Consider the following 14,441-nt stretch of genomic DNA (forward strand, 5'->3'; position numbering starts at 1 on the left):
AACTCGACAGTCAATTCTTGTTCTTAGAAATGAAGGCTATTCCATGCGAGAAATTGCTAAGAAATTGAAGATTTCCTACACCGGTGTGTACTACTCCCTTCAGAGGACAGCACAAACAGGCTCTAACCAGAGTAGAAAAAGAAGTGGGAGGCCGCGTTGCACAACTGAGCAAGAAGATAAGTACATTAGAGTCTCTAGTTTGAGAAACAGACGCCTCACAGGTCCCCAACTGGCATCTTCATTAAATAGTACCCGCAAAACACCAGTGTCAACATCTACAGTGAAGAGGCGGCTGCGGGATTCTGGGCTTCAGGGCAGAGTGGCAAAGAAAAAGCCATATCTGAGACTGACCAATAAAAGAAAAAGATTAAGATGGGCAAAAGAACACAGACATTGGACAGAGGAAGACTGGAAAAAAGTGTTGTGGACGGATGAATCCAAGTTTGAGGTGTTTGGATCACAAAGAAGAACGTTTGTGAGACGCAGAACAAATGAAAAGATGCTGGAAGAATGCCTGACGCCATCTGTTAAGCATGGTGGAGGTAATGTGATGGTCTGGGGTTGCTTTGGTGCTGGTAAGGTGGGAGATTTGTACAGGGCAAAAGGGATTCTGAATAAGGAAGGCTATCACTCCATTTTGCAACGCCATGCCATACCCAGTGGACAGCGCTTGATTGGAGCCAATTTCATCCTACAACAGGACAATGGCCCTAAACACACCTCCAAATTGTGCAAGAACTATTTAGAGCAGAAGCAGGCAGCTGGTATTCTATCGGTAATGGAGTGGCCAGCGCAGTCACCAGATCTGAACCCCATTGAGCTGTTGTGGGAGCAGCTTGACCGTATGGTACGCAAGAAGTGCCCATCCAACCAATCCAACTTGTGGGAGCTGCTTCTGGAAGCGTGGGGTGCAATTTCTCCAGATTACCTCAACAAATTAACAGCTAGAATGCCAAAGGTCTGCAATGCTGTAATTGCTGCAAATGGAGGATTCTTTGACGAAAGCAAAGTTTGATGTAAAAAAAATCTTATTTCAAATACAAATCATTATTTCTAACCTTGTCAATGTCTTGACTCTATTTTCTATTCATTTCACAACATATGGTGGTGAATAAGTGTGACTTTTCATGGAAAACACAAAATTGTTTGGGTGATCCCAAACTTTTGAACGGTAGTGTATATCGCTCATTTTGTGTTACAATTTAAGTTATCAATTATGTGTCCCAGGTGAGAAACCCAGCATGTCAAATTCTTGGTATGTGAACACTTGATCTGGAACTGGAAACTGTTTTGTTTGCTAAGTAATTAGGAGAATGGTGTCACTCAGTTGATAAAATTAGGCCAGCTTCGAAGACAGGTTTGAGCATGGTTTACGTTGCGACTTACCTTGGAGCGAAATGTTGGGTGGATGAAGTAAAATGCCCTCAGGTTCTTTTTAAACCTGCAACACAACAAAAAGAGCAGTTTAGACAGAGCGAGGCAAAACTCTGATGAGTCAGTATCATTATCACACCACTGACTTAGTATTTCCTGCAAACTGGACAGGCAAAGAAAATGGGATTGTATATGCGTAAAAACAACAATTATGACAGAGGGAAGGGTGTATTCTTTAATGGAGTGGCCAAACTCTGCATGAAACTGCCCTAATCACATCCAAAGGCACTTCTATGTGGCCAAGGCAAGAGGGGAACTGTCCCAAAAAACACAACTGTACAGAGAATCAGCTCAAGGCCATCCAACAGCATGGAAACATTTATTACACACACACACACACACACACAAGACCCATGAGCATACACACAAGCACACACACAGATCCAGGAGTGCGCGCACACATACGCACACACACACACACACAGACACGAGTATACAGACATAAAGCACATAACCCCAACTCCCTAAGCTTTAAAACATTTATATTTGGTAACGACAACTTAACGCCAATATATTTTATCATCAGTTTTTTGTGCATCGATGTGACTCAACTGTTTTTTTTTAACTTTATGTCTTATTTCAAAGCCATTGTATTCTGAAAAGCTGTACAGTAGTTACCTAAAACACAGGTGGATAATTTACCTCCAGCCAAAATTGGCAAAATGTGACTGTGGTTGGCAAGTTGGCCTGGTTTACCTGCCACTTTGGCACGTAGCACACCATCATTTGGTGGTTAAATTATATATATATTAAAAAAATGTATGAAAAAGAGGTGAAAGTAGCTACTAAATTTTAGAATGCTGAAACAATAGATAAATAAATGAATGACTAAATACTGCCCAGTCCACAAATATCCATTGATTTACAGACAGGCATTAACGGGGCTCAGACAGTCTCAGAGACATCAGACACCAAAGTCTGGCGAATTCAAGGGCAAACCAATTCATTTTTTAACGGGGAACATCGGCTGAGATATAAAATGCATGTGGGCAGCAGGATAGCATAGTAAGCAGGAAGGCTGCCCTTCAACCATATGATCCAAATTCAGGCATCTGTCTTACTGACGATCTACTCTAGAGAACGCCAGTAATACAGATGGCTGGACACTAAATCCCTACTTGTGGGACAGCTGCAGGGAGACCATATTCCATGGTGACCCTGTATTTAGCCCTTTTTGTGGAGGAGGGGACCAAAAAAAAAAAAAAAAAAAATCAATCCACTTCCTAAAGTCATTCAACTGTTGCATAAGTTGTTTACTTTCAGTTATGCTGTACATTCATTTCATAATTTATAAAATGTTTCATGGTTAACTGGTCACTGCTGTTGAGCAATTAACAGTTTCAATGTCTGAGATTATTTGCTGGTTAACTATAGCACCCTCAGGGTGTTCACCCCCATGAACTATTTTACATGTTGTTTAAGTTACACCTCTGAACTTCAATGCATTGAAATTTACACAATAAATTCAACACTTATTTTCTTCCTGTTAAAGTTTTTTTTAGGGAGTTGTTTCTTATCCGATGCGAGGGTCTAAGTACAGGATGTTATGTTGCTGTAAAGCCCCTTGAGGCAAATTTGTAATATTGGGCTATATAGATAAAATTGACTTGACTTGAATTATCAAGCAAATTCTTTTCTTCTTAAGAACATTTCTTTCCATTTCTTCTCTACAGCCAAATGTATTCTCGGCTATGTCTGCATGAGCTTTGCACAGTTCGATTTTGGAGCTGATGTCCATCCCTCCATGCAAATTTGTTGCATCTCTGCCAGATTTGATGGAGTACGTCAGTGGATGGCGGTTTTCAGGTTTTAAATTTTCAATGGGATTTAAGTCTGGGCCTTGGCTGGGTCATTTCATGGTATTAACCTTTCATGTGGCATTCTTTAGTAGTTTTTTTTTCTATGTGCTTTGTGTTGATGTCCTGTCATAACATGAATTTCACAGATCTCCTGCTGACTGAAAAAGGATTTGCCTGCATTTGGCTGTATTTTGCTCCATTCATCTTGTCTCTGACTGCAACAAGCTTTCCGTCCCCTCTTACTGAACAGCCCCCACAGCATGATGCCATCACCACTATGCTTGATGGTAGGCATGGTGTTGCTGAACTGTTTGATTTGTGCCAAATATAGCACTTTGCATTCCAGCCATAGAACTCAACTTTAGTGTCATAAGTCCACAAAATCTTCTCCCTGAAAGGTCTCACATTTTGACACATGGCTTCAAGCAAAACTCAGGCATGACTTAATGTTGGCCTTCCTTGGAATTAGCTTCCTTCTAGCCAGTCTCTCAAAATGGCTGATGTTTGAAGTGCTGGGGAAATCAACTGATCTCTGGATAGATTCTCCAATTTCAGCAAATGAGGGCAGAAATACTAAGTGTAGCTGGTCACTTGGTTATCTCTCTAACAATTGCTCTTTTTGTCTGGTTCGGCATTTTTTAACAATAGATTGTATGGTACTCCTAGAAAGGTTCAAAGCTTTGCCGACCTTTTTTTTTTTTATAATGTTCTCCAATTCCTTGGTCTTCATGACAGGATTTGATCCTCTGTTGTAGTTGAGACCTCACAGTTTGGGATATTTTTGTGCAATCACACAACTGAACATGGGTGGATTTGAAATCAACCTTGTTAATGTATGTATGGACCTTGTTAATGTATTTAAGATTCAAGAAACTTGTCAAGAAACTTCACTGCCACATAACCTGGTTGGTGGTATTTGTTTATGGTACAGGATGGTAGCTCAGCATTAACATACCCAACTTTCCAACATAAATACATACAATAAATAAATACTTAGGATACAAATAACAACAATTGCATAGTCATTAAGGGGTATCAGGGTCATGTTAGGAGAGGATTGAGTTTAGTTCTTTTTGCAGGGAGAAAAAAAACTGTCTCTGAAACGGGTGTTTTTTGCACTGATTGACCTGTAGCATCTTCCTAATGGCATGGGTTTAAGGAGGTAGTTGGCTGGCTGGGAGGGGTCATTGATGAGTTTACCATTCTGGTTGACCATGCGGGTGGTGAAAAGGGAGTTCAGGGGAGGAAGGTCAAATCCTATGTTTTGGAAGCCTTTTTCACTATCTGTTGTAGCTTGCTTTTGGTGATGTTGTCTGTGGTTCTGTACCAGACTGTAAAGGAAGATGTAAGGATGCTTAGGATGATGGCGGTGTAAAATGGACCAATACAGGCGTTGTTGTGCCTTTTTGATGATGGAGCTGGTGTTGATGTCCCATTTCAAGTTATTGTTGATATGAGTGCCAAGGAATTTGAAGGGGTCTGTCACGGTTATGGGTTGTTCAGTGATATGGACAGGTTCTTGGCAATCTTGTTTTTTGTTTTGAATTCAATGGCCTTTTCCATGGTTTTGGAGGTGTTGAGCAGGAGGTCGTTATCACACCACCTTACTGCCCTGTCCATTACTTGCTGAAATGGATTCTCGTTGTTGTCCGAGATTAGGCCCACAATGGTGGTATCATCTGTGTACTTATCCAAAGGAGTTGAATCAAGTGCAACTGGACTTGGTATATATCCGTGAAGACGTTTCACCTCTCATCCAAGAGGCTTCCTCAGTTCGTGCCTTTCTGACTAGACCAGCTTCTTGGATGAGAGGCGAAACGTCTTCACGGATATATACCAAGTCCAGTTGCACTTGATTCAACTCCTTTGGATAACCATGACCTGGATGAATGAGAACATTCACAGACATCTATGTACTTGAATACTTTGACTGAGTGGTCCAGAGAGGTGAACTGGTTAGTGTACAGAGAGAAGAAAAAGGGATACAGGGCACAGCCCTGGGGGGGAACCAGTGCTGAGGGACAGGGGGCGAGATGTACAGCTGTTCACCTTGACTCTTGGTGTTGAGTAAGTCCATGATCCAGTGGTTTATGGTCAGGTTGATGTTTGTATCTTGTGGTTTGCAGAATAGTTTAGAGGGGATTATTGTGTTGAATGCTGAGCTGAAGTCAACAAACAGGGTGCGTGCATACACTACCGTTCAAAAGTTTGGGATCACCCAAACAATTTCGTGTTTTCCATGAAAAGTCACACTTATTCACCACCATATGTTGTGAAATGAATAGAAAATAGAGTCAAGACATTGACAAGGTTAGAAATAATGATTTTTATTTGAAATAAGATTTTTTTTACATCAAACTTTGCTTTCGTCAAAGAATCCTCCATTTGCAGCAATTACAGCATTGCAGACCTTTGGCATTCTAGCTGTTAATTTGTTGAGGTAATCTGGAGAAATTGCACCCCACGCTTCCAGAAGCAGCTCCCACAAGTTGGATTGGTTGGATGGGCACTTCTTTGAGCAGATTGAGTTTCTGGAGCATCACATTTGTGGGGTCAATTAAACGCTCAAAATGGCCAGAAAAAGAGAACTTTCATCTGAAACTCGACAGTCTATTCTTGTTCTTAGAAATGAAGGCTATTCCATGCGAGAAATTGCTAAGAAATTGAAGATTTCCTACACCGGTGTGTACTACTCCCTTCAGAGGACAGCACAAACAGGCTCTAACAGGTACTATTTAATGAAGATGCCAGTTGGGGACCTGTGAGGCGTCTGTTTCTCAAACTAGAGACTCTAATGTACTTATCTTCTTGCTCAGTTGTGCAATGCGGCCTCCCACTTCTTTTTCTACTCTGGTTAGAGCCTGTTTGTGCTGTCCTCTGAAGGGAGTAGTACACACCGGTGTAGGAAATCTTCAATTTCTTAGCAATTTCTCGCATGGAATAGCCTTCATTTCTAAGAACAAGAATAGACTGTCGAGTTTCAGATGAAAGTTCTCTTTTTCTGGCCATTTTGAGCGTTTAATTGACCCCACAAATGTGATGCTCCAGAAACTCAATCTGCTCAAAGAAGTGCCCATCCAACCAATCCAACTTGTGGGAGCTGCTTCTGGAAGCGTGGGGTGCAATTTCTCCAGATTACCTCAACAAATTAACAGCTAGAATGCCAAAGGTCTGCAATGCTGTAATTGCTGCAAATGGAGGATTCTTTGACGAAAGCAAAGTTTGGTGTAAAAAAAATCTTATTTCAAATACAAATCATTATTTCTAACCTTGTCAATGTCTTGACTCTATTTTCTATTCATTTCACAACATATGGTGGTGAATAAGTGTGACTTTTCATGGAAAACACAAAATTGTTTGGGTGATCCCAAACTTTTGAACGGTAGTGTAGGTGTTAGGGGTCTCCAGGTGTTGTAATGTATTATGGAATATCAGGCTGACGGCATCCTCTACTAACCTGTTGGCATGGTTGGCAGGGGTCTAGTTGAGATGATATGGAAGATTTGAGGTAGTTGAGGACCAGATGCTCAAATGATTTCATGGCCATGGATGTAAGGGAAACAGGTCTGTAGTCACTGAGCAATGTTATCTTGGTGGACTTGGGGACCAGGATGATGGTGGACTGTTTTAAAGCACTGTGGGACTTAACACTAGTGGAGGGATGCATTGAAGCAGTCGGTAAAAACAGGCACCAGCTGGTCAGCACATTAGCGGAGTACAGCGGGGGAGAGTTGATCAGGCCCTGCTGCTTTTACTTTATTGCTCTTTCTGGACACAACCCTCACCTCTTCCTCCTGGATAGTGAAAGGGGGGGGGGGGGCTGAGGTAGTGAGCAGGAAGATGTGCCGGCTTTTCCAAACCTAGCATAAAACTCATTGAATTTGTTCAGTAGGTCAGGGTCCTCATGCACATCTGGCAGGGGAGGTTTCCTGTAATTGGTTGTTCTCTTGCAGATTTTCCAGACTGCTCTGGGGTTATTTACAGAAATTTGGTCTTCCAGCTTTTTGGGTGTGGGATGACTTGGCTTGGAGGATTGCAGATCGCAGTTCATATTTTGCAGTTTTGTATGCTTCCTCGTCTTCGCTGAGATAGGCCGAGATCTTTTTTTTGCAAACAGCTGCGAGTTTTTTGTTGAACCAGGGCTTGCTGTTGCCAAATGACCTTACGGTTTTAGTGGGAATGCACCTCTTCACGCAAAACTGTAAGTATGGCGTTGCTGTGTTTGTGTACTTATCGAGGGAGTCACACGTGGATTCTAAAGCTTCCCAGAGAGTGCATTCAAAACAATCTCTGAGTGTTGACTGCCTCCTTGGTCCAGCTTTCAACAGTTTTGGATTTTGTTTTAACCGTTTAAGGCTTTTACCCGTACTTTGGGATGAGGAGCAGCGTCACATGTTCAGACTGTCCCAGTGGAGCTTTCGGGAAAACACAGTAAGCCGACTTGATTGTGCTATAGCAATGGTCTAGAATATTTGCACCTGTAGTGGGGCATGTCACTTGTTGCTTATAGTTAGGAGGCTCAGGGAAGAGATTTATGTGGTTGAAGTCACCCAGTATTGTTATAAGAGAATCTGGATATCTTCTTTCTGTATTGGCAATGTGATGAGCTAACTCACTAATGGCAATGCTAGCATTAGCTTGGGAGTGGCTCTAAACACCGGCTAAGACAATCGATGCAAATTCTTGTGGGAGATAGAAGGGTCTGCAGGTTATAGTGAGAAACTTGAGATCAGGGGAGCATGGCGGGTATACTATTGTGGAGTTAGTGCACCATCTGTGGTTAATGTCTACTGTGGTTAAAATCTAACATAGTGGTGCCAGGAGAATAACCTCTCTCTCAACGTCGACAAAACCAAGGAGCTGATTGTGGACTACAGGAAGAGAAGGGGGAGGCTGGACCCCATCACCATCAACGGGACTGCTGTAGAGAGGGTCAACAGCTCCAAGTTCCTCGGTGTCCACATTACCAAGGACCTCACTTGGGATGAACACACCAGCCATGTGGTGAAAAAGGCATAGCAACGCCTCTTTCACCTCAGGCAACTGAAGAAGTTCAGCATGGGGCCCAGGATTCTACAGGTCTTCTACAGAGGCACAACCGACAGCATCCTGACTGGATGCATCACTGCCTGGCATGGGAACTGTACTGCCCACAACCGCAAAACACTGCAGAGGGTTGTGCAGATGGCCCAGGACATCAGTGGATGCGAGTTTCTCTCCATCCAGGACATATACAATAGACGTTGTGTCAGCAAAGCCAGTAGGATTATCCAAGACCCCAGCCATCCCCATCTACAGACTGTTCCAGCTGCTATCATTATGCAAGCGGTACCGCAGCCTCAAAGCCCAGACCAGTAGGTTCTGAAACAGCTTTTTCCACCAAGCAACCAGGCAGGCTTTTGAACAAAGAATATTAAAAGACACTAAGCCTGGTGCCGGACTGATGGTACTGACCTGTGGTCTTCAGTGGATCGTTGATTTACATACACACACACACACACACACACACACACACACACACACACACACACACACACAGGTAGCTTGGCATACAGACACGCATGGATATGCAGACAACCACACACACACACACACACAGACACAGACACAGACAGACACACACACACACAGAGGGAGCTTGGCATACAGACACGCATGGATATGCAGACAACCACACACACACACACACACACACACACACACACACACGCACACGTGTTCACATTTATTGGGGCTGGGCCTACACACACACACACACACAGCACCTTACATACATCACATACTATTATTGTTGCTGTTTTTTTGTTTTGTTGTTGTTCAGCTGCAGTGTTGAAGAACCGAAACTCAAGAATTTTACTCTTATACTTTTATAATGAGATGTAGCAAATAAAGAATCTTGAATCTGACTCTAATGACGAATGAGATGCCACCTCTTATTTGACTGACTTGTCACCTCGGTGGTTGGTATATCCTGGTGGGGTTACGATGGAGTACGGGATGTTGTTGTTGAGCAAGGTTTCAGTAAAACAGAAGGCTGAGCATTCCCCGTATTCTCTTTTGTGGATCTGAAGTAGGAGTTCTTCCATTTTGTTCATGAGGGATTGGAGGTTTGAGAGTAGAATAGCCTGTAGTGGGGACTGGTAGGGCTGACATATGAATCGGTATAGAACCCCGGATCATCTGTGGCCACCCAGTCCATGATTGTGCGAGTACCCTGGTAGGCGGGATGTCAACAATTCATCAGGAATGGCTAGGTGTTGCCGATGTAATTCATGTAATCCTTCTCTAATGTTAAGTTGTTCTTCGTGGGTATATTTGTACAGACATGACAATTTACGAACAAATAACACTGACAGTAGTGACAGACAACAGCAGAGCTTGTACTGGGGCGAGCCTAGCTGCCGCCATGACTCATTGCTCAACTTAACTCCGCTCGTCTTCTATTCAGTGGGATCTCTCAAGAAATTTGAATGAAAGCATATGAGTTTAAATACTTGGGGTCAACTGTCCAAAGTAATAAGGAGTGCAGAAGAGAGGTGAAGAAGAGAATGCAGGCAGGGTGGAGTGGGTGGAGAAGAGTGTCAGGAGTGATTTGTGACAGAAGGGTACCAGCAAGAGTTAAAGGGAAGGTTTACAAGATGGTTGTGAGACCAGCTATGTTATATGGTTTGGAGACAGTGGCACTGACGAAAAGACAGGAGGTGGAGCTGGAGGTGGCAGAGTTGAAGATGCTAAGATTTTCATTGGGAGTGATGAAGAAGAACAGGATTAGGAATGATTCATTTTCATTTTCATTGGTGACGAAGGACAGGATTAGGAACAATTATACGAGGGACAGCTCAGGTTGGATGGTTTGGAGACAAAGCAAGAGAGGCAAGATTGAGATGGTTTGGACATGTGGGGAGGAGAGATGCTGGGTATATTAGGAGAAGGATGCTGAATATGGAGCTATCAGGGAAGAGGAAAAGAGGAAGGCCAAAGAGGAGGTTTAGGGATGTGGTGAGGGAAGACAGGCAGGTGGCTGGTGTGACAGAGGAAGATGCAGAAGACAGGAAGAGATGGAAACGGATGATCCGCTGTGGCGACCCCTAATGGGAGCAGCCAAAAGTAGTAATAGTAGTAGTAGTCTCAAGAAATTTGAATACACCTGGTGCAGTTTAAGCTTTTGTACAATTCTATTTGACATTAGAAAATTACCTCTTTAAGAGTAAAAAAACAAAAACAAACATTATTTGAATATAGTTTAATTTGGATTAGCAACACATTAAAACAAAAAAACCAAAAAAATCAATGACAGATAAATGAAAGATGAATAGCTTGAGGCTAATGTACCTGTCCAGTGGATGGATGTAGGGTGGATGGTATATGCTTAATTAATTCCCTTGCCAACTGTTATCACACTGGGGGGCAATGCAGATATCTATGGGTGGTAAACAATTTATTTTCCCGTTATATTGTTAAAATTTGATGGGTGTTGATGTGTAAAATTGATCAACTTACTCTCTAGAACACACCGCTCATAAGTCATACGTTTCTTTTTATTTTGGCAGCCAGTAACGCACGTAAGGATAAGACTTGAGAAGGGTACTGGCTCCTTTATCTTGCAATGGCACAGTGCAGCAAATAAAGTATCATGATGTTTATTGCTACAGTGAGGCTACTCAACAACAACAACACTACTACTACCACCAGTACTACTACTACTACTACTACTACTACTTTTGGCTGCTCCCGTTAGGGGTCGCCACAGCGGATCATCCGTTTCCATTTCTTCCTGTCTTCTGCGTCTTCCTCTGTCACACCAGCCACCTGCATGTCTTCCCTCACCACATCCATAAACCTCCTCTTTGGCCTTCCTCTTCTCCTCTTCCCTGGCAGCTCCATATTCAGCATCCTTCTCCCAATATACTCAGCATCTCTCCTCCACACATGTCCAAGCCATCTCAATCTTGCCTCTCTTGCTTTGTCTCCAAACCGTCCAACCTGAGCGGTCCCTCTAATATTATCGTTCCTAATCCTGTCCTTCTTCGTTACTCCCAGTGAAAATCTTAGCATCTTCAACTGTGCCACCTCCAGCTCCGCCTCCTGTCTTTTCGTCAGTGCCACTGTCTCCAAACCATATAACATAGCTGGTCTCACAACCATCTTGTAAACTTTCCCTTTAACTCTTGCTGATACCCTTCTGTCGCAAATCACTCCTGACACACTTCTCCACCCACTCCAACCTGCCTGCACTCTTTTTCACCTCTCTACTGCACTTCCCGTTACTTTGGACAGTTGACCCCAAGTATTTAAACTCAAATGCCTTTGTCACCTCCACTCCTTGCATCCTGACCATTCCACTGTCCTCTCTCTCATTCACGCATAGGTATTCCGTCTTGCTCCTACTGACTTTCATTCCTCTTCTCTCCAGTGCATACCTCCACCTCTCCAGGCTCTCCTCAACCTGCACCCTACTCTCGCTACAGATCACAATGTCATCCGCGAACATCATCGTCCATGGAGACTCCTGCCTGATCTTGTCCGTCAACCTGTCCATCACCATTGCAAACAAGAAAGGGCTAAGAGCCGATCCTTGATGTAATCCCACCTCCACCTTGAACCCATCTGTCATTCCAACCGCACACCTCACCATTGTCACACTTCCCTCATACGTATCCTGCACCACTCCTACATACTTCTCTGCAACTCCTGACTTCCTCATACAATACCACACCTCCTCTCTCGGCACTCTGTCATAAGCTTTCTCTAAATCTACAAAGACACAATGCAACTCTTTCTGGCCTTCTCTATACTTCTCAATCAACATTCTCAAAGCAAACATCGCATCTGTGGTGCTCTTTCGTGGCATGAAACCATACTGCTGCTCGCTGATCGTCACCTCTCCTCTTAACCTAGCTTCTATTACTCTTTCCCAAATCTTCATGCTGTGGCTGATCAACTACTACTACTACTTCTACTACTACTAATAATTATTATTATAATAATGAATTACATTTATATGGCGCTTTATGTTGATACTCAAAGCACTTCACAGTGAAGGGGGGGGGCTCACCTTAACCACCACCAAAGTGTAGCACCCACCTGGGTGATGCATGGCAGCCATTTTGTACCAGAACGCTCACCACACATCAGCTTGAGGTGGAGAGGGATGAATCACTGAGCCAATTACACAGGGGGATGATTAGGTGGCCAGATGGAGACAGCCAAGTTGGGAGTTTTGCCAGGACACTGGGGAACCCCCTACTCTTTGTGATTAAGTGTCATGGGATCTTTAATGACCACAGTGAGTCAGCACCTTGGTTTAACGTCTCATCCGAAGGACGGCATCTCCTACAGCACAGTGTCCCCGTCACTGCACTGGAGCATTAGGATTTGACATTTGTTGTTTTTTTTTATTTGGACCAGAGGAAAGACTCCCCCCTACTGGCCCACCAACACCACTTCCAGCACAACTTAAGTTTTCCCAGGAGGTCGCCCAGCCAAGTACTAGCCAAGCCCATACCTGCTTAGCTTCCATCATTCGGCAAAGCCAGGGTACATGTTGGTATGGCTGCTGGCATTACTGTCACAACAAAATAATCATTCATTAACTCATTATCTATACCTGATTTATATGATTCAGTCTCACAGAGGATCAGAGCCTATCCCAAAAGGAAAAAAGCAGCAAGACACCATGCACAAGCTACCAGTCGATTACAGGGTCAACACACACTTACTCACACTTTTATTCCTAACTTTGGAAAATCTGAAGTTTCCCAATTAACCTACCATGCAAATCTTTGGTTGATGGGAAGAAAGCAAAGCGCCTGGAGGAAACCCACGTGATCAAAGAAGAACATACAAACTCCACACGACGGAGTCGGGGGGGGGGGGGTCGAGCTAAAGGACCTCTTATTCTGGAAAAATAGTACAAACCTCAAAGCAATGGAGCCACCGCCAAAACAAAACAAAAATCCCCAATATAAAAAGTACACAACTAGAGAGGAGTTTACAGAAGACAGACTACATTTTCTAAGTAATCAACTCAATATTGAAAACATGGGGCCTTGGCTGTCCATTTTAGTCAACAGAACAGATTGTTGACAATACCCTGTGACAATTGCCATTATTCATGTCATTATGTAGTGCACACGCAATGGCGGTCAGGCTGGTTTAGGCTGCATTTGTTCACTGAGCACAGTCAGTACTGGCCAGGGGGGGGGGGGGGGGGAGCCCCTGTCTGTGGTCCAAGCCCACATTAACCTCACTACCTCATCTTTCTCTCCATGAGGCCAGAGAATTATGGAAACCTTTTCTTTTAAAATATGGCGCCAGTCAGGTAAGCATGTGCCAAAATGCATAAAAACAGACCAATACAGAATCGGAATAGTATTATCACTATATAAACATTATCAGGGCATGTATAGGGGTTAAATTCTTTGCATAGTTCAACAGGCACAGCAAGGCACAAGCACCGCGAGGGTTTAGGGGTTTCATTCAACATGTGGACTATGCCACTCACACTGCCAGGGTTTGAATTATGCTGGAGCCACATGTGGTAAAAATGTTTTTGCTCATGTCACTGCAAGATGCTTGGAGAACTGCGCAGCAAAACATGGCTACTTGATGTGAACCACTGCCAGCAGGAATACGAGCAAGCTGGTATGAAAGGCAAATAAGCTACAAAGAAACACGCTGTACATTTTTTTCCTCGTACATTTTTCCCCAAAGGCCATGGCAGCGTAATGTCTTGGTCAACAGTCTTACAAGTTGATCAAAAACCAATTTGTCTTGCTCTTCAACTTGCTTTCCCCAGAGGGGAAGCTTAACAGTCATAACAACCAACAGACAAAAAAAAAAAAAAAAAAAAAAATCATAAAGAAGTGTGCTCCCAGCAGGAGGGTTTCATGAGTCATAGCATGAAAACTTAAGTAAATTTGGAGAGAACTGACCTGCTGTGGTAATCTGCATCCAACCTAAATTCTACAGCTTTTACTTGTGAATGAGTTAAGTGTGATATATCTCGTCATGGCTGTTGTTTATGACTGTATGGGGTTTCACAGTTATTGTGAAAAGGAAGGCTGAACAGCTAGTCAAGGAGAGTCATAACTCATATTTAAGAGTTTGTATGTGTGTGTGTGTGAGAGATCATCTAGTCTTTTCGCTCGTCATCTTGATTCACCCCCATACAACTAAACGAAACCAAACTAAAAACAGAACTGAAGT

At 43.2% G+C, this 14,441-nt stretch overlaps 1 protein-coding gene across 2 annotated transcripts in view; it reads right to left on the bottom strand.

Annotated features, from left to right (window-relative positions):
• gdap2 (ganglioside induced differentiation associated protein 2) overlaps positions 1-14,441 on the bottom strand; it is a 53,692-nt gene that overhangs the window by 13,908 nt on the left and 25,343 nt on the right. For both annotated transcript variants that reach the window (XM_056289668.1, XM_056289669.1), the window contains one exon: positions 1,387-1,441. In XM_056289668.1, coding sequence (XP_056145643.1) covers positions 1,387-1,441 — 55 coding nt within the window. The remainder of the gene's footprint in view (positions 1-1,386; positions 1,442-14,441) is intronic.

This window comes from Lampris incognitus, chromosome 11 (assembly GCF_029633865.1).
Source record: "Lampris incognitus isolate fLamInc1 chromosome 11, fLamInc1.hap2, whole genome shotgun sequence".
Classification (NCBI taxonomy): domain Eukaryota; kingdom Metazoa; phylum Chordata; class Actinopteri; order Lampriformes; family Lampridae; genus Lampris; species Lampris incognitus.